Source organism: Protopterus annectens, chromosome 7.part0, assembly GCF_019279795.1.
Source record: "Protopterus annectens isolate FY-2018-M chromosome 7.part0, PAN1.0, whole genome shotgun sequence".
NCBI classification, from domain to species: domain Eukaryota; kingdom Metazoa; phylum Chordata; order Ceratodontiformes; family Protopteridae; genus Protopterus; species Protopterus annectens.
The window spans coordinates 1201662898-1201685534 of record NC_056739.1 but is presented as its reverse complement, the minus strand read 5'-3'; the positions used below and the strand labels follow the sequence as shown (position 1 = coordinate 1201685534).

Sequence of the window (22637 nt, the reverse complement as noted above, 5' to 3'; positions counted from 1 at the left end):
ACAATTCTCGACCTGTCTGCATTGAACCTATCCATTGCCAAGGAAAAATTCTGGATGGTCATCATTCAGTCTATTCTCCCTCTCCTACAGGAGAACGACTGGATGTGCTCCATACACCTCAAGGATGCGTAATATCACATTCTAATGAACAGGCAATCCAGGAGGTTTCTCCGCTTTCTGTTAGGGGCCAGTCATTATCATTTCAGGGTCCTCCCTTTCAGCCTCACCACAGCCCCCAGGGTGTTCACCAAGGTCATGGCAGTTGTAGTGGCCCACCTGAGGCTTCAGGGAATACAGGTCTTTCCTTACCTGGACGACTGGCTCCTCACTGCTCCCACCAGGCATCTAGTATGCTGGGCCAAGGATTATTTCATGCATCTGGCCCATCAGTTGGGGATCACCATAAATTACAAAAAATCATCCCTTCAACCTGCTCAGTTCCTGGACTTCATAGGGGCCAGAATAGACATGCTGCAGTCCAAGGCCTTCCTGACATCGGACAGACTCCGCAATCTAACTCTCCATGTCTTAGCCCTTCTTCAGTCTCCGGTCCCACCAGCGGATTTAGTCCTGAGGGCTCTAGGGTCTATGGTGGTGGCTATCAACCTTTCGCCCCTAGCCTGCCTGAATATGAGGGTTCTTCAATGGACTTTACAGGTCCAGTGGTCCATCCTTCGACATCCATTGTGCTCCCCGATTCCCCTCAGCAGGGTTTGCAGGGAATCTCTACTTTGGTGGCTTCATTCCCGAGAGCTTCAGGAGGGATGGCCCTTTTTGATGCCTCTACCCCAAGCCACGGTGACCACGGACGCTTCTCGCCTAGGGTGGGGGGGGGCATTGCATGGGCAGAACCGTCCAAGGCACATGGACTCCAACAGAGACTGTTCTGCATATCAGTCTTCTGGAGATGAGGGTGGTGCTTCTAGCGTTGCAAGCTCTCCATGCCCTCCTTCCTCTAGGGACTATTGCAATTCAGACGGACAACATGTCAGTCGTCTGGTACATCAACAAATAGGGGGTAACCAGGTCTTACCCCCTTTGCCAAGAGGCCATGAGAGTTTGGGAGTGGACGATTTCCACCAACCGTTTTCTGCTAGCAATGCACATTCTGGGTCGGTCCAACATTCTAGCGGACAAGCTGAGTCAGACTATCCTCTCAACTTACGAGTGGTCTCTGAACCCCTTAGTTGCAAAACAGATCTTCCTCAAATGGGGTCAACCTTGCTGCAATCTGTTCGCAACACCTTCGAATGCAAAGTGCAGCGGGTTTTTCTCCCTAATCCCCCCTCTGGGGGAGACCCCCAGAGAAGCTCTAGTTCATGCTTGGCCATCCGGTCTTCTTTATGCTTATCCTCCTCTTCTGTTAATGACAAAATTCTTGCAGAAAGCTCAGCGGTTGGGGAGCAAAGTTATCCTCATAGCCCCATTCTGGCCTCATCAAACCTGGTTCCCATACCTACTGTCTCACCTCATGGCTCCTCCTTGGAACTTAGATCCCATTCTGGATCTGATTTCTCATCCTTCGGGATTGAAAACTCCGAACCTGGATGACCTCAAGCTTTCCGATTGGTTGATCCAGTTCCATTAGTGGCTAGGACTCCCGGCATCTCGTCCACAGTGAAATCCATCCTGGTGGCGGCACATAAACCTTCTACCAGGAAAGTTTACAACAGTAAATGGAAATGTTTTTGTATCTGAGCCAGGCAAAGGAATCTGGACCCCTTTACGGCTCCTATTCCAACAGTACTTGAGTTCTTATCCCACATCTTTCATCAGGGGGTCAGTTCGTCAACAGTGAAGGTTCAAATGACAGCCATCTCCCACTTTCACATAGGAGACAACCTTGGTCCTTTAGCTTCCTTTAAGATCTGCAAGACCTTCTTGAAGGGTACCTTCCTTTTAAGACCTCCAGTCAAGAATGCGGTTCCCCCATGGGATCTAACCTTAGTCCTCCAGGCTTTTACTGCCCCCCCCCCTTTGAGCCTGCAGCTTCGGTTGACTTAAAGTATTTGTCTTGGAAAACTGCCTTCTTGATTACTGTTAACTCAGCTAGAAGGGTGTCGGAGCTTCAGGCTCTTTGTACTAAACCTCCATATCTTGTCTTCCATAAGGACAGAGTATCCCTCAGGACTAATCCCTCCTTTTTACCCAAAGTGGCTTCCGAGGCTAACATCAACCAATTCATTAATCTACCTGTTTTCTTTCCTAACTACCAGAACAAAGGAGAGTACAGACTACATTCATTAGATGTGCATAGACAATTGCACTTTTATTTGCACAGAACTGCTGCCTCGTGTAAGTCGGAGAAGCTCTTTGTCTCCTTTGCTAAGCCATCTCTGGGCAAATCTGTAACGAAGGTGACCCTAGCTAGGTGGATATCCCAATGCATTTTACTCACATACAAAATTTCTGGTTGGCCTGAGCCCATAGGGATTTGTGCTCATTCTACCCATTCTGTGGCTACTTCTGCCACTTTTTAGTCAAGGGTACCCTTGGATGACATTTGTTCGGCCGCTACTTGGGCTTCCTCTCATACCTTTATTTCTCATTATAAATTAGATCTGATATCCAGAGGTAGGGCAGCCTTTGGCTCTGCAGTGCTCCGGAATATTCTTCCTTGAGGACCTCCCAAGTTTTTGGTAGCTGGGGACTCTGTCCCACAGGTTGCTGATCAAATGAAGTTAACTACTTCAGATAAAGAAGTTATGTACTCGCCATAACGTTCCATCTAAGTAGGTAACTTAATTTGTCAGCAACCGACCCCCCTCCTTCCCCCTAACCTGTAGTTCATTCCGTGGATGATTAAGTGATCCACTCTTCGCAGATATCAGGTTAGGAGATTCAGATTTGTGTTTGTGTTAGTGTTGGCTGATATTTAGCAAACTCGATCTGAGGACTGGAGGGAGGTAGCAGGGTATTATGGGTAAGGGGAGGAGCTGAGAGCTCTGATCTTTTAGCTTGGAAAGCTGCCGGCTCAGATCCGATACACACAGGTTGCTGACAAATGAAGTTACCTACTCAGATGGAATGTTATGGTGAGTACATAACCTCTTTTTTTTACCTATGATACAAAATCAGAATTGTCTACACAGGCCATGCTGAGTTTAATTCTGGTGGCTGCCAGAAAAATCAGTCATTGGAAAATGGAAATTAGAGTCTACACCAACTGTACTAGAAGTAGTGAATATAGTAACAGAGATAAAACAACCAGAAGTGGGATCTTTAGAAAAGGGTAGGAGCAAATTACATTGAAAAAATGGGAATTGTGGAAACAATACATGCAGAATAATATTTTGGAGGAGGAATGAAGTTTAAGGGAAGGCAGGAACTGAATGAACTTTATAATGTTTGATTAGCAGTAACCGAATAGATTATAAGTGATGTATAACGTCTGCAACTGACAACATGTCAATATATATATTTTTTTCATTTTATAAATGTATGATTGCCCATGTCATAAGTGATAATTTAATAAAGATGTTTCTTATAAAAAAAAACTGTCAATTGTACTCTGGTACTCTAGGTTTCGTGCCATATGCTAAGTTATGCTGCAATGGAAAATGTCAAATGTTTGTCTACTGATTAACTGCTGTATTTTATTTTATTACTACATATGCTATGTACCTTTTTTGTTTGTTTTATATTTGGATTCTTGTTTAATTGCAGTTCAAACTCCTTTTTATCATAGTCATCTGTATGTGTTTGAGTAATTTAGAGCATATCTGAAGTTTGCTACTCTAACAGAGGATTTGTTTTACTGTAACATCTAATGCTACCTTATCTAAGAATTATATCTACCTGCTTTCTAGTTGTATTTACTGTCTGCCTCACTATCTTTCTTTTCTTTCCCTATATTACCAGACTTGTGTTCCTGTTTTGCCCTTACACCAGACATCTGAATTTACCCTGCTGGACGCTACAGAAATTAATCAAAAACTAAAGAATTAGCTACTGGCTCCCTGAGAGACATTTTCCCTGATATAAGGCAGCGAAAGTGTGTATGGATACAACTAAGAGTAATATGCAACTATACAAACATAGTAACGTCTGCTAGGTTAGTCAAGCTTCCCAGTCAAGATAGCCAGCAGCCAAGCCCACCCCCACTTATCTCTTTAAATAACCCCTACTTCCAACTTATATCTTCTATATTACTATCTGGTCCATCCCAATTCTCACTTAGCCTGCTAACTCCTGTAGACCTATCTCTTGCAATTAAGTGTCTGGCCACTAGGTGGCCGCTCTCTTTAGGCTTCTGTATACTAACTTCTTACCCTTTGCTATTCGTACCTTAGTACTCTGTCCCCAGTTTTTCTACTACTTCATTACCATCTCTCCTTGTCCTAAGGTATCCTTAATCTCCTGCCCTACCTCTAATAGCCTGAATCTCTTCTTACTAGCGTCTAGACTTTCTTCCACACTCTCCGACTCCAACTCCCAGACTTACCAGATTTTCCTGCTGAATTCCTCTAACGTCACTGATTGTCTTCCTTGACAGACTACTCTCTTGTCTCTACCCGCTCCGTTCACCCTTCAAGCTCACTCCGCTCCCCTACCCTGCCCCCAAATTCCACCCGCCCCCACTGCTCCTACATTTATTCTCCTATAGGACACACCCCTCTAGGTCTACTCCTATCATACAGCTCACATCATTAACACCCCCAACCCCCCTTTTTATCAGTACCCACCCACATATACCTATCCCTCATCCCTCCTTGCTCTAATATCCAACCTACCACTGCAACTCTTAAGTGCTTATAATACCTTATTTTACTTTAAAATGTCTATCTTAATCATTCCCCACAAATTACATTTATTAATCTGGGTCTTTCTCTTTCCTCCTCTAGCCACCACATATCTCTTACCTCCTATGAATATCCCCTCGACTACAACATTGCCCTACTATCTAAACACACCTCGTCCCTTACATTACCTTTCTCCCAATACTTCCTAAACCTCATTCTCAAACCCAGCTACCTACTAGCTAAATATCAGAAACTAGTGCACATTAAGTACACTAACCTAAAAACTAGAAAAGTCTCTAACCTTTACTGTAAACCACAACAGCCAAGACCTTTAATACTCCCCCACTCACTATTAGATGGGGACATTCATCCCAACCCAGGCCCCAACTATCCCCTTACCACTGCAGTAAACAACCAAGACACAACTAAGACCCCATCACCTACCAAACCTGCTAACTCACTCACTATAGCACATCTCAATATACGCAGTAGCTGCAACAAAATTGCTCAAGTTCATGGCCTCCTTCAGGCTCACCCATTTGCCATCCTATGTCTATCAGAAACATGGCTAAAACCAACCATTAAAGACAATGAAATCACCCCACCAGGTTACAATATGATAAGACTCGACCGTACTTCCAAAAAGGGAGGAGGGGTAGCAATCCTCTACAAGACAGAGCTACAAGTTAGCACAGTAAATCTTAGCATTCCTTTGGACACTACTGCAGAGGTTATTATCTCTAAACTCCAGGTCAACACCTGTAAAGCTATAAATATCATCTGTGCTTATGTTCCCCCAGGAAATAATAGTAATACTCTCGAACGTATCCTAAACTGGCTTTCTATCAACGTCCCACAAGAAACCATAGTCCTTGTGGACTTTAATATAGATTGGAACTCCTGTACAAATACTAACCCCACCACCCATGTTAACCTATGTGGCTTCTCACAACTTATAAACTTCCCTACCGGAACCAATAAACTCAACAACAAAGATAGTACCTTGGATTGGATACTTACTAATACCCCTCACCATACCTATGTAACAGGAACCCTTCCAGATGACCTAAGTGACCATTCATGCATGTATATTATCAGACACAAAACCAACATAAAATTCAGTAATACTATCAGAACAATACGCTCAAAAAAGCAATTTAACCCAGAACTCTTCCAAACAGAACTGAAACAATGTAATTGGACACCATTAAAAACTCTCCCTATAAATGAAGAAGTGGAATACTTTAATTCCACATTCTTAGCTATCCTTGACCACCACGCACTAACACGCTCTATTAGAATCAAAGCTAAACCAGCCCCTTGGCTTACTAACAATACTAAACAAAGAATCCTACTTCGTAATAGATCCTGGCCAAAATGGCGTAGAACAAAAAATCTGATAGACCGCCAAACCTTTAGAGAACATAGAAACAGTACAAAAAAAGCCATCCTGCTTGACAAAAAGAATTATTATCTCCAACTACAACAAACTTCTCTCAAAGAACCAAGAAAATTTTGGAGTAGTATTAACAATCTTCTTTACCCAGACCAATCAATCACACCCAACCCACAAGGCTCAAACTCTTAGAACCCCACACAAACAGCTAATGCCTTTAATTCTTTCTTCACAGAGACCATCCAAACACTAGCTAATCACCTCTCTCCTGATACATCTAACCTGCCCACTTCCTCTACAAATCCACCCCCTCTATTTCACCTACAACCAGTGTCTACTTCCTACATTTCCTCCCTTCTCCATAAGCTAAAACCTACCACCCCCTCCGCTGACAAACTCCCATCAGAATTCTTGCAAAAAGGAGCTAAATCCATTGCCTATCCCATTTCCATTCTGATAAATAGATCCATAAACGAAGGAATTGTCCCTTATATCTGGAAAATTTCACATATCATCCCACTTCATAAAGTGGGGAACTCCAATGACTTTTCTAACTTTTGGCCCATGGCTTTACTATCCCCTATTGCAAAAATTATGGAAAAATGCATCCATAAACAACTACTTAACCACCTACTCCGGTACAAACTACTTGCTAACTGTCAACATGGCTTCAGACCTTTCCATAGTACCACTACTGCCCTGCTATCATTCACTAATAGTATCAACAACAACCGCAACAAAAACTCTCTTTCATCTGCAGTCTTCATAGACCTATCCAAAGCTTTTGACATGGTTAATCACCAACTACTCCTTCATACACTAAAGTCCCTTTCTCTTGATCACATATCTATGAACTGGTTTACATCTTACCTTGAAAACCGTCAGCAGACTGTACTCTGGCTAAACAAACTATCTAACCACCTGCCTATTTCCCTCGGTGTAACACAGGGCTCCATATTAGACCCACTCCTATTTTCCATCTTCATTAATGACCTGCAAACAGCTATTCCATACTCCACCTGCATTCAATATGCAGATGACTCCACCATAATCTGCACAGCCACTTCTCAAACTGAACTCCAGACTCTTACGCAAAAAGCATTCACCACTGTAGAACAATGGTTCTCACACCGCTGCCTCCTTCTAAACCCCAAAAAAACTAAACTCTTACTCTTCGCACCAACCTGAAAGTCCACCTCTTTCCATTTCACTCTCACTTCTCACAATGGTACTCTCGTCTCTCCTGACCCTACCACTAAGCTGTTAGGAATAATAGACAACAATCTAAACTTTGATACTCACATAAACACCACAATAAAATTAGTTAACCAAAAATTGGGATCCCTCTGCAGAATTAAACCTTATCTTACACCAGGAGCTAGGACCATTATAGCCAGAACTCACCTAATATCCACTCTGCTTTACGCCTCCCCAATATATACCAATCTCTCTAAAAACAACCTCAATAAACTAGCAACATCCTATAATACTATTGCTAGATTTGCTACAGGCTCTCCTTTCAGAACCCATCACTGTTCAAATCTTAAACAATTAAAATGGCTTGAATTTCATAACCTCCTTTAATTTCACCAGCTCACAATAGCCCACAAGACCCTGTATCAACCTAACAATACCCCAATACTCTCTAGCCTCATTACACCTTATAACAATCTCAAAAACCTACGCTCCTCAAACAAACTGTTGATCAATACTACTAAACCCAACAACTCAGCAGGTGACTCCTTGTTTTCTAACTCTGTCGGTAAACTATGGAATAAACTACCCTCTGAAATCACATCTCTGACTTCTCTCTCACTTTTTAAAAAGAGTCTAAAACTTTATCTCAATAATCATTGGCTATGCTCTTCTACTAACCCCGACTAAAGCTTCTACTATTCACTATACCTCACTATACCTCACCCACACCCTTTTGTAACTTTCTTTTGTTTCAGTAAACATTATTACTGCATACTACATATTTGTATATATGTATATTGTACCTTCTCACAAAATCACTGTGAATATTTTGTTTTGTACCACATTAAAAAAATAAATAAATAATTTTCTTTTTGTAATATCTATAGTTCTTTACTATCTGCAATAACTGATCTTTTGTAACATTGTATCTACTCTGTATCATGTATTGGAGCTTTTCTCCCCAGGCCTCTACTGAAAATGGACACGTCTCCAGCTAGGCCAGCCCAGTCAACAAATGTAAAATAAAATAAATAAAATAAAGATGGAATTATGTTTCTCTTATTTTATTGTTTACTACTGTAAAAGAAGGATTGAGTTATATTGTGCCAATCTTTTGCATGCCCTGGAACACATGCACCATACAAGCAAGTTTTGTTCCTCTGCACACCTTTATAGATACACTTTTACCAGCCTGATATACTTGACAATTAAGAGTTTTAAACAGACCATAAAGTTCATCTTTTGGTGAACATGGCCAATTAGTTTGTCTTCAAGAAGGTAGTAAGTCACCCTGGCACAGTATCAACTAGCCCGGAACCAACATTAATTCAGGTCAGTATTTCAGCAGAAAAATCATCAAGGTGTCTAGAATACGCACACACACACACACACACACACACACACACACACACACACACACACACACACACGCACACACACACACACACACACACACACACACACACACACACACACACACACACACACACACACACACACACACACACAAATATATATATTTATGTAAGTAACTGAATTGGCTCTGTGTTGACCAATAAATGTTCCACTTAGCCACATCAACATGCCCAGTAATGAACTCTGATAACCAAACCACCTTTAAAAACAGGTGACTACTCTGAAAGGCAATGTCACGTAGTTTTGAACTTAAATCACCTCAAGGTGGTATTCGGCAGTTACTTTAGTAGATGGCTTATTGATACATGATTTAAATTAACTTAACTAGTCACTTTGGACAGGCTTATTTATAGCTTATGGTAGCATTACCCTTTGATGAGCTGTGCCTATCAAATTCTTTTTAAAATTTGAAAATTAGCCAAGGACCTGTTTTGAACACTATATGCTCAGTATAGTACTTGAGCAGTAAAACCACCACAATGCCAACAAACACTTAATCTGAATACATATGAAAAAGTATATTGTATCTGCAATCAGCTTCATTTAATTTTAGCATTGTATTTTAAGACTGCTATTCATTGATTGCTACATTTTTTTTTAATTTTCTCTGACAGGTGAAAAAGCTGGTATATGTGTATTTGGTTCGATATGCAGAAGAACAGCAAGACCTGGCCCTGCTCTCAATCTCAACATTCCAAAGAGGATTAAAGGTCAGACATTTCATTAGCTAATATATTGGTAATATAAAAGTACACAGTTATGCAGCCTGTGTGCTGGAAAAAGACTTCTTGGTGTTTGATTAAGTATTCCGTAATACATTACACTGATTTCCTTTTAAAGTATAAATTACAACGTATGTATGATTGCATGCTTCAAAAAGGTGGGGCAAAAACATTTGATAAAAAACAAACAAGCAAACAAAAAAACTTAGTCTGTAAGATGGCCTAAAAGCAGATTTGTCAGTAATACTGCTGTTAGATGTATGGAATGGAACAGACACATCTAGTCCTTAGTTTGATACTATCAGGCTGTGTTTGGAAAAATGTAATAGTTATATCCCTGTGAGAGGAGTTTTGCAGTGGATGGCATATTACAAGACTAGTGTTATCAGTCTCCTCATATCATGGCAGATAACTTATCTGCATATTACCATGGGATAGAATAAGCAGTGCCTAAATGCAATGGATTACCAAGATATAATATATACATACAAATATTTTATTTACGGGCAGTAATGCTCTTCTAGCCTGCCTATATACCAAAACAGTTACTCCCATAATATGTCCACTTTTTTCCTAAAATATCTAAAGTAGTACTTGCTTTAATGTAATTTGGTAGTCTAGTCCATGCATCAGCTACTCTTTCAGAGAACTAATTAGTGCAAGTCTCATTCCTATATAATCTTCTGCAGTAGGTTGTCTGATGATTCTCTGCTAATTTTTGATAACCCCAAACATTCCCAGATGTAGATGTTTCTAAATGCCCTATATAGTGTATAAGGTCTCCTCTTAAATGTCTTTATGAAACACTGCACAAGTTCAGATGTTTTATTCATTCATAACTTAAATTTCACATTCATGGATTCCCTTGGTATAGTTCTGCTGTACTCTTTCCAATGTAATCATGCTTATTTTCTTACAATGTTAGCATAGTGTTATTCCATACGCAAGTTTAGTTCTAATGTAACTAACAAACAATGACTTCATCATTTCCGATTTCCTAGACTTTATACATCTTTTTGTATAACCTATAAGTTCTATAACTATCATTGACCAGTTTTGTTGATATGATCAGAAAAGTTCAAAGCTGGATCTACCCATATACCCTGGTCCTTAAATGAATATACAGTTTTGATCACTGTGTGCTGTACTATATATTTACTTTTCAGTTTAGCTCTCCCAAATCTCATATGCCTAATATTTGTTGTATTTATCAGCATATTATTCTTCTCTGCCCAGTGGTCAATTTAGTCAAGTTCTTTTGCGTACATTCCCTATCTGTAACACATGTAATGAGTTTACCCAATTTCAAGTCATATGCATACAGATTGTACAACACCTCAGATGAAAAAAGAAGTTCTGAAAAACACACCCTAAACTAGGACAGATTCTTGTGGGAAAACCCTGAATGTAGTCTAGAATTTCATCTCTCCAATTAAGGCATGTATAGGGTTGATTGCATGAGCAGTTATAATGTAATGAACAGGAACCACAGTAAGACTCTAGTACATGGGTAGAGGAGAAGAGTTGGTATATGCAAAAGAAAAATAAACCGAATCAGAAAAAAATAGAGAAATGAATAAGATAACGTGGCGCAGTGGTGCCGCAGTTTGCATTGTCACCTGACAGCAAGAGGTTCTCCAGTTTGATTCTCAGCTGGGGTGCCTTCTGTGCAGTCTGCATGTCATCCCTGTATTCGTGTGGGTTTCCTCCTGGTGCTCCAGTTTCCTCCCACATTACAAAGACATGCGTCTGGAGGATTTCTTCCCGGGCCTTCATTGAAAATTGGTTCGTTCCAAGTCGGACTTTCCTGGTAAAGAAATGATAAATTAATTAATGAAATAAATAAATAAAAGTAAACATCATAGCAAGAAAGCTAAAATGTGGAAAATGTCATGGGAAACCACTCTGAATTGAGACAAAATACTTGTTAGTAAAACTGGGGGAGCTTGAAAATATTTATTTTATTTATTTATTTATTACAGTTTAGTGATCAGGAAAGTCCACTTGGCTGAAAAGAGCCCATTTTCACTGGAGGCCCGGGGAGAAAAGCTCCACAAAGAGAAAGCAGTATAGAGAAAAATAAGTGGGCCAGTCTGTAGAATGTCAATAAATACTTTGTTAGTAAAAGAGTGGCAAGTCATTTTAATGTGCTTGAGATGGTATCATGGTATGTAGATTGTTAATAGTCTACCTATAAATCCTAAACTATGCATTTGTTTTCCTTGATGAGATGGGCTTTCGTAATTTTCTTGAAGGCCATTAGTTCAGTGAGTTGTCAAATTTTGCATGGAATATTATTCCAGCTATATGGGACGATTTTATTGAAAGTACTTTAACTGTGAGTTTAAATAGTGGGTGGGTTAACAGATTAGTAGGATTGCTGCATAGGGAGGCATAAGCTTCCCTAGTGTGGAGTAAGTTATTTAGGGGGAGGCAGTACCAATTGTTTAGGATTTTAAAGATGAAAGTGTTTAGCAGGAGAGTTGTCTTTGCTGATCTAGGAAGCCATTTGGTGTTTGTTATTGTAATACAATGAAGTTCAAGAGAGGCATAGCTAGTTTGAGGTATTAGAGGGTCTGAGCAGCAGATGTCAGTCAACTGGTAGATCTGTATCAGTATTCACAAGTAATGCTATACTTCTTTTGTGGTGATTATTGCAGGACTGAAGTGCTTCAGTGCCTCCTGCGTGGAATAGGTTGCAGCAAGCCAGTTGCTACAAATGTGTCAAGCAGCTTGCCTCAATTTTAAAAGCAGAAGACACTTTTTGCTACTTGGTTTGGAGTTGATGAGTACAAAAATGGGACCTGGCTTGCTTCCCAACTTATAGTCGGTCCCAAGTTATAGTCGAGGGGCACCAGATTGAGAAAAAGCACTAGACACTAGATGAGCAGGATACAGCTCTGATGTTTACATGAGATGGCCAAAGTTATGAAACAAAGAATCTAATTTTAGTGGTTTGGAGCAAGGCAGCAATTTGGAGACTCTAAAGCTAGCAAAGGAAGCCCATGTTTCATTCTCAGAACATTGATAGGTATGGATGCCTTTGGTTCAGTAGTAAAGAAATTAGAGACCTTGTAAGCAACCTTTAATTGGTCAAGTATCTTATTAGCTTGAGTCTTGTGTCCAATGGAAAACTGAGGCTGTGCTCAAGGGTAATTGCCAGGTATCTTTGTTATCTGGTAATTGACAGTGAAAGGTACGTATTTATTTTCTGTTCCAATGAGCATAATTGCAGTCTTGGATACTGACTGTAAGTTAGATTGATGTTAGCCAGCTCCAGGCTAAGTTAAAATGATTCTGAAGAGAAGAAGAAATATTAATAGAGCATGTACCTGAGTCATATAGTAGTAGGTTGTCTGCATGAAGTATTTAATTAGTACTAGGCAGATCCCAGAGGAAATTATTAATTAAAAAACTTGAAAAGAACAGTGGGCCAATGACTGACCCCTGGGTTACTCTTGTACAGATGAAACCCATCCCTGAATTATCTTGAGTACCATATATTGTAAAGGATATATTGGAGTGTTAATATTTAAGCCACACAGCAGAGTCATTAGAGAAGTTAGTAACTGGGAGTTTGTTATAAGAGAATGTTATTTCAACAGTTTCAAATGCTATTTAAGGATCTAGGGAAACTGTCCCCATCATCCAAACATTCTCTGTACTGCAATATATAACATTGTAAGCTTGTAAATAGCAGTACGTGTACTGTAATCTGAATGAAAGACATCTGTCTTGTGATAAAATATGTCATTTTTCAATGCGTTCAAGGATCTGGTCATGAAGTATTTTTTCTACTGTTTTGGTAATTGGAGTAGGTTGGCAATAGGATGACAATCCCCTACAGCACAAAGATTGTTGGTCAGTATGAGAGCATGTTTAAACTGAAGGGCACCATTTGATTGATCAGTGATAGGTTAGTTATGAAAGTAATAGGTTTACTTAACAGATGATTTCCTGTCTTTAACAACTTTTAGTGAATAACATAAAATGTGTGTTGTAGTGGGCAGAAATATTGTAAAGCAGTGTCTGTACTGATTTATAATTGTTAGTATGGAAGTAAACTAATAGGTACTGCAGCAATCTGTGTAGTGGCATAAGTGGGTTTGCAGAAAGGGTACTGTTGAAGATCCGGTTCTTTGGTGGAGGAAGCTTAGTAATGTTTTCTTGAAAGAAATGCAGTGAAGTTTGTCAGTATTCATAGGGTCATGCTGAAAAGACCATTTATGTAAATTACTTGAAAAATGCCCTTTTGAATTTATCAACTGCTAAAATGCCTGTCATTTTACTTTTGCTATTTACTTGTGGTTCTGTCCATCTCAACTACTAGACACCAAGAAACAGTACATAGTTGTCCAAATTAATAGAAATTTCGACAAATAATGGAAATTTCTTAGTTTCTTTAGTGATTTTCATTCTGGCTTTTGCAGAAATTCACAAAATAATTTCAATTTTTGAATTCTTTAAAAAAAAGCTGTTTAGCACAAAATTACTACATGTTACTTACCTACTTAAAGAGAAATAATGTCATAATGACGTGGCTCCATAGTCTTAAAAATGGGTAAATTGGCTAACTTAACAACACAAAAGCATGCAAAAGTTGAGATTCTACTCAAATAAGGTGCTCTTGGTTCAGAAATCACCAAGCAGGTCGGAGTTACTCAGCTGTCTCTCAGCAGAATTTGGAAGAAACTGAATACTGATGAAGGGTTGTCGCCCAGACGTTGTGGCAGATGTGGTCGCAGAATGTCCACTTTTCCACAAGATGATTTTTACCTGATCAGAGAATGCCATAAGAATCACAAGGCATCCAGTAGATAGCTGCAGGGGATGCTGGAACAACACGGTATTACAATGATTTCCAGAACTGTTCGACGGAGACTTCTGAATGCTGTGCTTCAAGTTTGCAGACATACCTCTGAAGAAACAGAAATTGTCCAACCAAATGAAGGCAAAAAGACTGCAGTAGGCGAAGGGGTGTCAAAACTGGTCAGAAGAAGATTGTGAATGAGTTGTTTTCAGTGACGAGAGCATAATACAGTGTTCAGATCAGCAAGTACAATATGTCAGACAACAATCTTGAGAGCAGATGAGGCACTCTGTATCGTTCTGTGCATCGAGCACCCCACTCAAGTGATGGTGTGGAGCATTATGAGCGTCCTCGGAACAGGTCAGCTCTACATTGTTCAGGGAAAGATGAAGCAGGAACAGTACATAACTGTACTACTGCAATGTCTGCTCCATCAGCTGTGTGACTAGGCAAAAAAGAAGGGATTTACTGGGACAGGGGACTTTAAGTTCATGCATGATGGTGGCCCATGTCACAAAAGTTGACAAGTGCCAAGTGTCCTTGAGCTCTATGGTACTGAAGTGTTACCATGGCCAAGTAACAGCCCAGATATGAATCCAGTAGAGAACTTGTGGACTAATCTGAGGTCAGAGATGAAGAAAAAGACAATAACAAGCAAGCAGCTACTGACTAAAGAACTCATTTCAGCTTGGGCGTTTAATGCTTCTATGATTGAACATTGCCGTGAACTTGTTCGTTCTATGTCTCAACGAGTTAAATCCTTGATAAGGGCAAAATATTAGACATCATCTCAAATAACATGAATTATATTGTTTGTCATTTCCTATAGTCATATTGAGTTATATGGAGAAACAACAATAAAAACACAGATTTCTATTAATTTGGCCAACACTGTAGACTGCCTTTAAGTGCACTAAGCACACCTCAAACTCTGAAACCTCCCACCTACAACAGAGGACATTGGTCCTGTGTACCACACACAGACACTGGGTTTTTTGTTAAAAAGCATAGTTAAAAGGAAAAAATGTAGGAATAGCAAGAAAAGGGATTTGAACCATACGCCCTTGACAAGGGATATTGATGCAGTAAGCAACTGTGCTAACTGATAAATTAGTATAGCAGGCTTTTTTTTTCTTTTATATAATATGTTGAGGATCTCAGACATTATGCAATACCTGCAGCAAGTTATGCCAAATGAGGGGGAGGGACAGGAAATGTTAAACATACCTCTCCACCTAGTACACAGCTTGTGCCCTAACTTGCATTTACTGAAGGATATGAAGTGTGAAACTCAAATGTCTGTCATTAAGAACTGACTGTCATCATCCATTAATTAGTTGGACAGGAGGAACAGAAACATTGTGGACATTCTGACTATAGGGGCAGGTATAGGACATGTGGTGTTTGTGCCTGTGTGGAGTTTTACTATGTGATGTTGTGTTTGGGAGCATGAGGAACGGAGACATTGTGGACATTCTGACTATAGGGGCAGGTATAGGAAATGTGATGTTTGTGCCTGTGTGGAGTTTTACAATGTGCTGTCATGTTTGGGAGCAGGAGGAACGGAGACATTGTGGACATTCTGACTATAGGGGCAGGTATAGGACATGTGATGTTTGTGCCTGTGTGGAGTTTTACAATGTGCTGTCATGTTTGGGAGCAGGAGGAACGGAGACATTGTGGACATTCTGACTATAGGGGCAGGTATAGGACATGTGGTGTTTGTGCCTGTGTGGAGTTTTACTATGTGCTGTCATGTTTGGGAGCAGGAGGAACGGAGACATTGTGGACATTCTGACTATAGGGGCAGGTATAGGACATGTGGTGTTTGTGCCTGTGTGGAGTTTTACTATGTGCTGTTGTGTTTGGGAGAATGACTGAGGAAGGAGGGATGCTTGTGCTTACATGATGCGGACGCCACAGGTAACTACTGCCAGAAGTGTTGATCTGCCCTGTGATTCACAGAAATGCATATTAGTTAATAATGAGGTCTTTCCTTACTCCAGGTATTAAAACACATTGAGTATACAGGGCCTTTTTTTTACCTCTGGAGCTCTTAACGAATCCTTAGGCATATGTTTAAGACATTTTTAGTCTTATTTGAGTTAAATGCCCAGTTATTAAATTTCATTGCTTTTGTTTCAGAAGACGTACTATCCCTAGCTAACAGTGTTTTTTTATAGCTTTTGATAGTCCATGTAGTCATTACTTTCCATGTCTAAGTTGTGATCACTAGGCCATCAGACTGAGACCAGTTTACCCAGGTGGCATAGCTTTCCAAAGTAACAATGTAAGCTTGTTTGCCATCATCTGTCTCTTTACTTGTGAGGTGGTCTTAGGAGTAGCCAGTGCACTGGATATCATTCTCGCTTGTTTCTTGGCAGCTACACCCCTTTCCAAAGAGCTACTATATTCATATTCATCTTGGAAACAGAAAATGCAGGTACCCAGCAATGTTCTTATGCACAAAACCACAAAGTACCAACAACAAAAAAGCCAGCATTCCGGAACTATGTGTATATCAAACTTTAATGGAAGCAAAAGCTGAGAATCATTGTAAACTAATTTCATGTGCCTAAAGGCCTTCTTATTTTAATTGTTGTGCAAAATATGTGCTACTGTTTTGATCCTCACACATGCCAAGGAGTTGTCCTTTACAGTTTTTACCTTTCGCTTCTTCTGGATCTCCCACTACTATTGCATGTTTTTGGAGACACAGACTGTTTACCGTTATGTCATTGTTATATTCAGATATTCAGTGAGGGTCTGTTAAGTACTGTCCAACACAGATACATTCTAGGCTACTCCTTTTGTTTGCTCCATCTGAGATGCCATAATCACATGTTACCAGGCCAAATGAGGTGCATGCATTTGACTTATCTAAAAATACATAAAAAGACTAGTGTACCAAGAACCTTTCCAGTCTTTCAGGAAGTGGAACACACTAAAACCTCCATTAACCCAGAACATTACAGTTAAATACAGTATTAAACATAATAACAGACAAATAATATACTTTAGTAGGGAAACAGGCCTCATTTCTTAAAAATAAAGCAAAAAATGAATTGTTAATAGTTTTTGGACACTAAACAGAATGCACATCTGTTATTTACCATCTGAAAATTTGCAAGACCAAGTTATTACAAAATCTGGGCACATGTAAAGAGTTAAAATTGAGAAGTATATTTTTTATATGTACTTTTGTAAGAGATGGCATTTACTAAGCATTCCTTCTCCTGCTCTCTTTAAGCATGCTGTGGCACTCCCCTGATGGCAAATGAGTCAGTCTGATCTTTCTGTCAGATGAAACAGAGTTCATACTGGGAAATACACACATCCAACCACTCCCACAGAATCAGTACTAAAACAAACATTAAACACATCTCTAATTTTGAGCATGAGGCTTGGAATGTAATTCCATTATCAAGTGTAGGATCTGTCCTTACCCCTACTGAATGCACACTACAATGGAATACCCCACAAATGTTTTACTGAGGTGGGTTATGCTAACAATGTGAATCCACTGTAGAAATAATATAATAGGTAACTTTCCTTCTGCTACCATAACACAGAAATATACCGGTCTGAAGCAGGGAATGGTCCCAATGTGTTGAATGTGCAATTTTGTAACGAGCACTTAGTAGTACTGTTAATCCTGCCGAGCTAAACTAAGTACCAGTTTTAATCTACAATACTGCACAAAAGGATAAAGGTCTGACTGTAATCTATGGTCCTCAGAACTGATTAGCACCCCAGCTACTCGGGGAGTCACCTAGGGAAGCTGAGAATGAGTGACCATTGCTCAGCTTGCATATCCTGGGAGAGGGGGAGAGTGCAGTTCTTAGGAGTCACAGCAGGCAGTATGAAGGACAATGGCCATGTTTGTATCCAGCAGGTGGTCCTTCATGCTGTGGCACAGATGTGTACATGCAAGAAGCATTTGCATGTCATTCATTAGTACTGTGGATACGATAGTCAGGCTGCAGTGGGGGTGGAGCATAGCACTGTACAAGAAAACCCTGATGGCTGCCTGAATAATTCCCTTGCATGACTAGCTGTCATCCAAAGATAAACAAATAGAATGGTTGGGTCATGCAAGTGTTGATAACTAGCAGGTAGCAGAGAGACAAAATAGTCGTTATCTGCATGTTCATTTGACATTCTTTAGAGCATAAACTGAGATTTTATTTCCTACATGCTATGTGCAAGACTGCTTTATCTGAGACACTTCCCTTTACCCCATGTTGCAATGAGCTTGGAGATGATATGTGTATGTAGCTGGGGTGTGGGGGCACAACTCCCCACATCAGAGGTGCAGAGGACTTGCCCTCTGCAAAAATTTACCAAATTTTGCTATTACCTGTATTCTGATTGAGTTGCAGCTTAATCATACCTCTCAACTGTCCAGATTTTTTCCTCATATTTTTGGTCTGTTCCTCAGATACCTCTCAACTGTTCAAATTTTCACATCATATTTTTGGTCTGTTCCTCACAAAAGTTGTGGTTTTCTGGCAAAACACTGAGGACTGAAGTCACTAAATAATAAAAAATAAGGACAAGCACAAGGCATTCTATAGTTATGTCAAGAATCTAAATGGCAATGCTCAGATCTGCTCTGAGCTACAACAGAATGGCATTAAATATACTAATCCCAAGGATATTGCCAATATCCTGGCAGATCGATTCAGTGCCAACGTCACCCCCCCCCTCACCCCCTAAAGGGCCTATCTCAATACCAAAAGATTGCCAAATTCTGGTACTCACAGCCACGCAGGTAAAAAATGCACTCTCCAAAGCTAAGAATACAGCATCCATGAGACCGGACGACATCCCGGGCTGTGTACTACATGAACTACAAAATGAACTGGTGCCTCACCTAAGTGTCATGTTTAATCATAGCCTCACCTCAGGCTTCGTGCCAAATGAGTGGCGCACAGCTACAGTTATCCCACTCCACAAGGGGAGATCCAATTTGGATCCCGGAAACTATTGTCCCATCAGTCTGACAAGCCTGATCTGCAAAGCTATGGAACGCATTATCATAGAATGTATAAACAAAGACACTGTCAACCTTCAAACACTGGACTCCACCCAGTTTGGTTTCGTAAAGGGCCAATCTTGTCTCCTCAACCTGATTGGCTTTTTCGATCAGTCTCCAGAGCCGTGGATGAGGGTAAGGCAGTCCACACAGCCTATCTGGACCACGCCAAGGCCTTCGACACCATCCCCCACTCTGGAATCATAGATAAACTTACTAAGCTGGACATTAATCCCTACGTCACTTGATGGGTTGCCAACTGGATTACTGACAGAACCCACACTGTAAAAGTAGCCAACTCAAACTCCAGCTCCAGACAAGTGACAAGCGGAGTACCTCGGGTTCAGTCCTGGGACCACTCTTGTTTGGCATCTACTTCTCTGAAGTACAGGCCAGCACAAAGGGACTCTGGCTAACAAAGTTCACAGATGACTGCAAACTGGGAAACATTACTGAATCCCCAGATGATATGGATATTCTACAAAAGGGCCTTACAGAAACAGATGCTTGGTGCCAGAGCCATGGGCTCAAGCTCAGTGCCAAGAAATGTATAGTTATCCCCTTTGGGAAAAAACATGTACCAATGAATTACCACATAAGTGGCAGTACACTAAACACCGAAAGTGTGATAAGGAACTTAGGGACACAGGTGGACAATGGTCTCACCTTCAATAACCACATAGCCACAACAGTCAGGAAATCCTTTTATGTGGCACACCTCATCACTAAGGGCTTTTCATCCAGAAAAAAGGAGGTCATTGTCCCAGTGTACTCATCCCTCATTAGACCCATTGTACAGTACAATGTCCCATTTGGAATGTACTGGAAAGGCCACAGAAATACCTCACTAAAAGAATCACATGCCTAAAGCAGCTGCCCTATGCTGACCATCTAAAAAAACTCCAGCTATACTCTGTCACATATCGCCTACTCAGAGGCAATCTCTGCGTAACATACAAGGCCATGTCAAACCCAGTGCTGTTGGACATGCTACACTTAAAGAAATCCCAATCCCTCAGAGCCACATGCTCCAGGGATCTAAACCTGGTCATCACAATGAACAAAATATGCTGGAGGGGTAGGTTCCTGACCCAGAGACTCCTCGTACTCTGGAATAGACTGCCCATACATGTCAAGCAGACCGCCTCTTTGGCCCTCTTCAAAAGGAACCTTGACAATTGGATGAGAGATAGGAAATTCACCCTGGGGATCACATCATTCTCCCTGCTAGATAGGGGACCAGGGAAGTAAATATTCTGGAAAGAAATAGCCAGGGAATTGTTATGGCTAGGCTTGTATAGGCCCTAGGTCCGATAGCCTAATACCAACCTATGAAACTATTTTTCAGAGTTCATATCCTTCAGAATATGCATGCTAACACAAATCCTGTTATTCTTGCATGCTAACACAAATCCTGTTATTCTAGCAACTTTCTGAGTTTATAAGAGCACTATTTAAAATCTGTCCCTCTTTTTGCCCCCCCCCCCAAGCTTTGTCCATATTACTTGCTCAAAAAGGTTGAGAAGTACTATTCCTCATAACATTTGTGCTTTTCTGGTAAGTCACTGAGGACTGAAGTTACTAAATAATGACATACATTTGAGTTCAGATGTTGTATTCTTTAGAAAATGCATGATAACTCAAATCTTGTTCTAGCAACTTTCTAAGCATATAAGAGCAATATTTAAAATCTGTCCCTATTTTGGGGGCATTGTCTCCCATTATTTTAAGCTTTGTCAGGATTTCTTGTTATAAGAGGCTGACAGGTATGACCTTAATGTTCACACTTTTTGTTGTTGAGCACTTTTCCTACAGACTTTTGGGAAACAGCCAAAAAAAAAACTGCGTCTGTAATAGAAGTCTTGATGGCTTTCCTAATCAAATGACTTTGACAGTTATCGTGTCATTCTGCGCTTTGTGAAATGGTGAGCACAATGTTATTCAGTATAGAAGTAGAGCATGTCTTACAATAAAAGGTTTGTTTATTGCCTTGATTTTTTTTTTTTATTTCCTCAATAACATAAGTTTCTCACTAATGCTACTGTATTACTAAATCTAGATTACACTGACTGGTCTAATGGAATAAGTGGTGATGCCATGACCTGAAGATAATTCTGTAACCCATATAACAAATCATTAGAGTGTTATACTATGACAACAAGGCTTGAACTATAAAGCTTGTTAATAAATAACATTTCTGATTCTGATGTTGCAGGATCCCAACCAGCTGATACGAGCCAGCGCTTTACGTGTACTTTCCAGTATTCGAGTAACGATCATTGTCCCCATTATGATGCTTGCAATCAAAGAAGCAGCTTCAGACATGTCACCCTATGTCAGAAAGACAGCAGCTCACGCTATCCCCAAACTATACAGGTACGTCTTGAAAACAAAAGTAGAACAGGAAGCATTTCTTGGTTTGTATGCATTTATCTTCATCTGAGTAAACTCCTATAACAAGTTTATTAATTTTTTGATATTTGGCTAGACGTCCTAAACATAACAACACTTTACCTAGTAATTCAGCATTGTATGAATTTCCTTCAGTCTTCTGTCAGGACACATACAATCATCTCTTGTATAATGAGTTGTCTTTCAAACCAATCTGTTGTAGCCCTCCAATAAATTTATACTTCAGCAATATTTTCTGTCCATCCATAAATAAAACTAATGTATTTTTCTAAACAAATGATGATAGTTTTTCTTTTTGTGCCAGTTAAATGAAGTACATCTGCATTCAGCACAGTAATAGAAAGGACCATAATCTGCCAGATGCTTTTCCCAACATGGGGTATCATATGAAAAAAAAAAAAACTTTGAAAGTTTTTCTTTACCAGAGAAACTTTCCAAGATGGAAGTAAAATTGCAGAGGTATGTCTGCCTGGTTATACTTCTTGCTTGTCTAAGTTAATGAAAAAAAAAAACAAATGGTGCAGCTACATATGTTAGAGAAGAATGGTCTTCCATTCTACAAGTCTTTAGTCTTGCCAGCTGAACGAAAACCATTAGTGCCTTATACTTCTCATCTTTTTGTTTACATGCTGTAGCCATGTCTCATGCAGATAAGAATGATCTGAAACGTGGAAGCTCAATTTTAAAGCAAATAAAGGTAAAATATAAGCAGGAAACAACATCAACCAAGGTAAAGATTATACAATATTTTTTACACATTTTTTTACCCCTGCTGTCTGTCAACCATCAGCCCTCTCCCAGCCAGTTGATCCAGTCATTCCCTTTCACTAGGAAGAGAGTTGACCAGGAGAGACCATCAATTAGACAGCCATCAGCAGTGGTTCATATTTTTCATTTTCTCCTT

General features: G+C 40.1%; 1 protein-coding gene across 4 annotated transcripts in view; it reads left to right on the top strand.

The window, feature by feature from the left end:
- Positions 1-22637, top strand: part of AP3B2 (adaptor related protein complex 3 subunit beta 2) — a 905004-nt gene that overhangs the window by 357949 nt on the left and 524418 nt on the right. For all 4 annotated transcript variants that reach the window (XM_044077817.1, XM_044077816.1, XM_044077814.1 and 1 more), the window contains exons 4-5: positions 9366-9461; positions 21537-21697. In XM_044077817.1, the coding sequence (XP_043933752.1) occupies positions 9366-9461; positions 21537-21697 (257 nt within the window). The remainder of the gene's footprint in view (positions 1-9365; positions 9462-21536; positions 21698-22637) is intronic.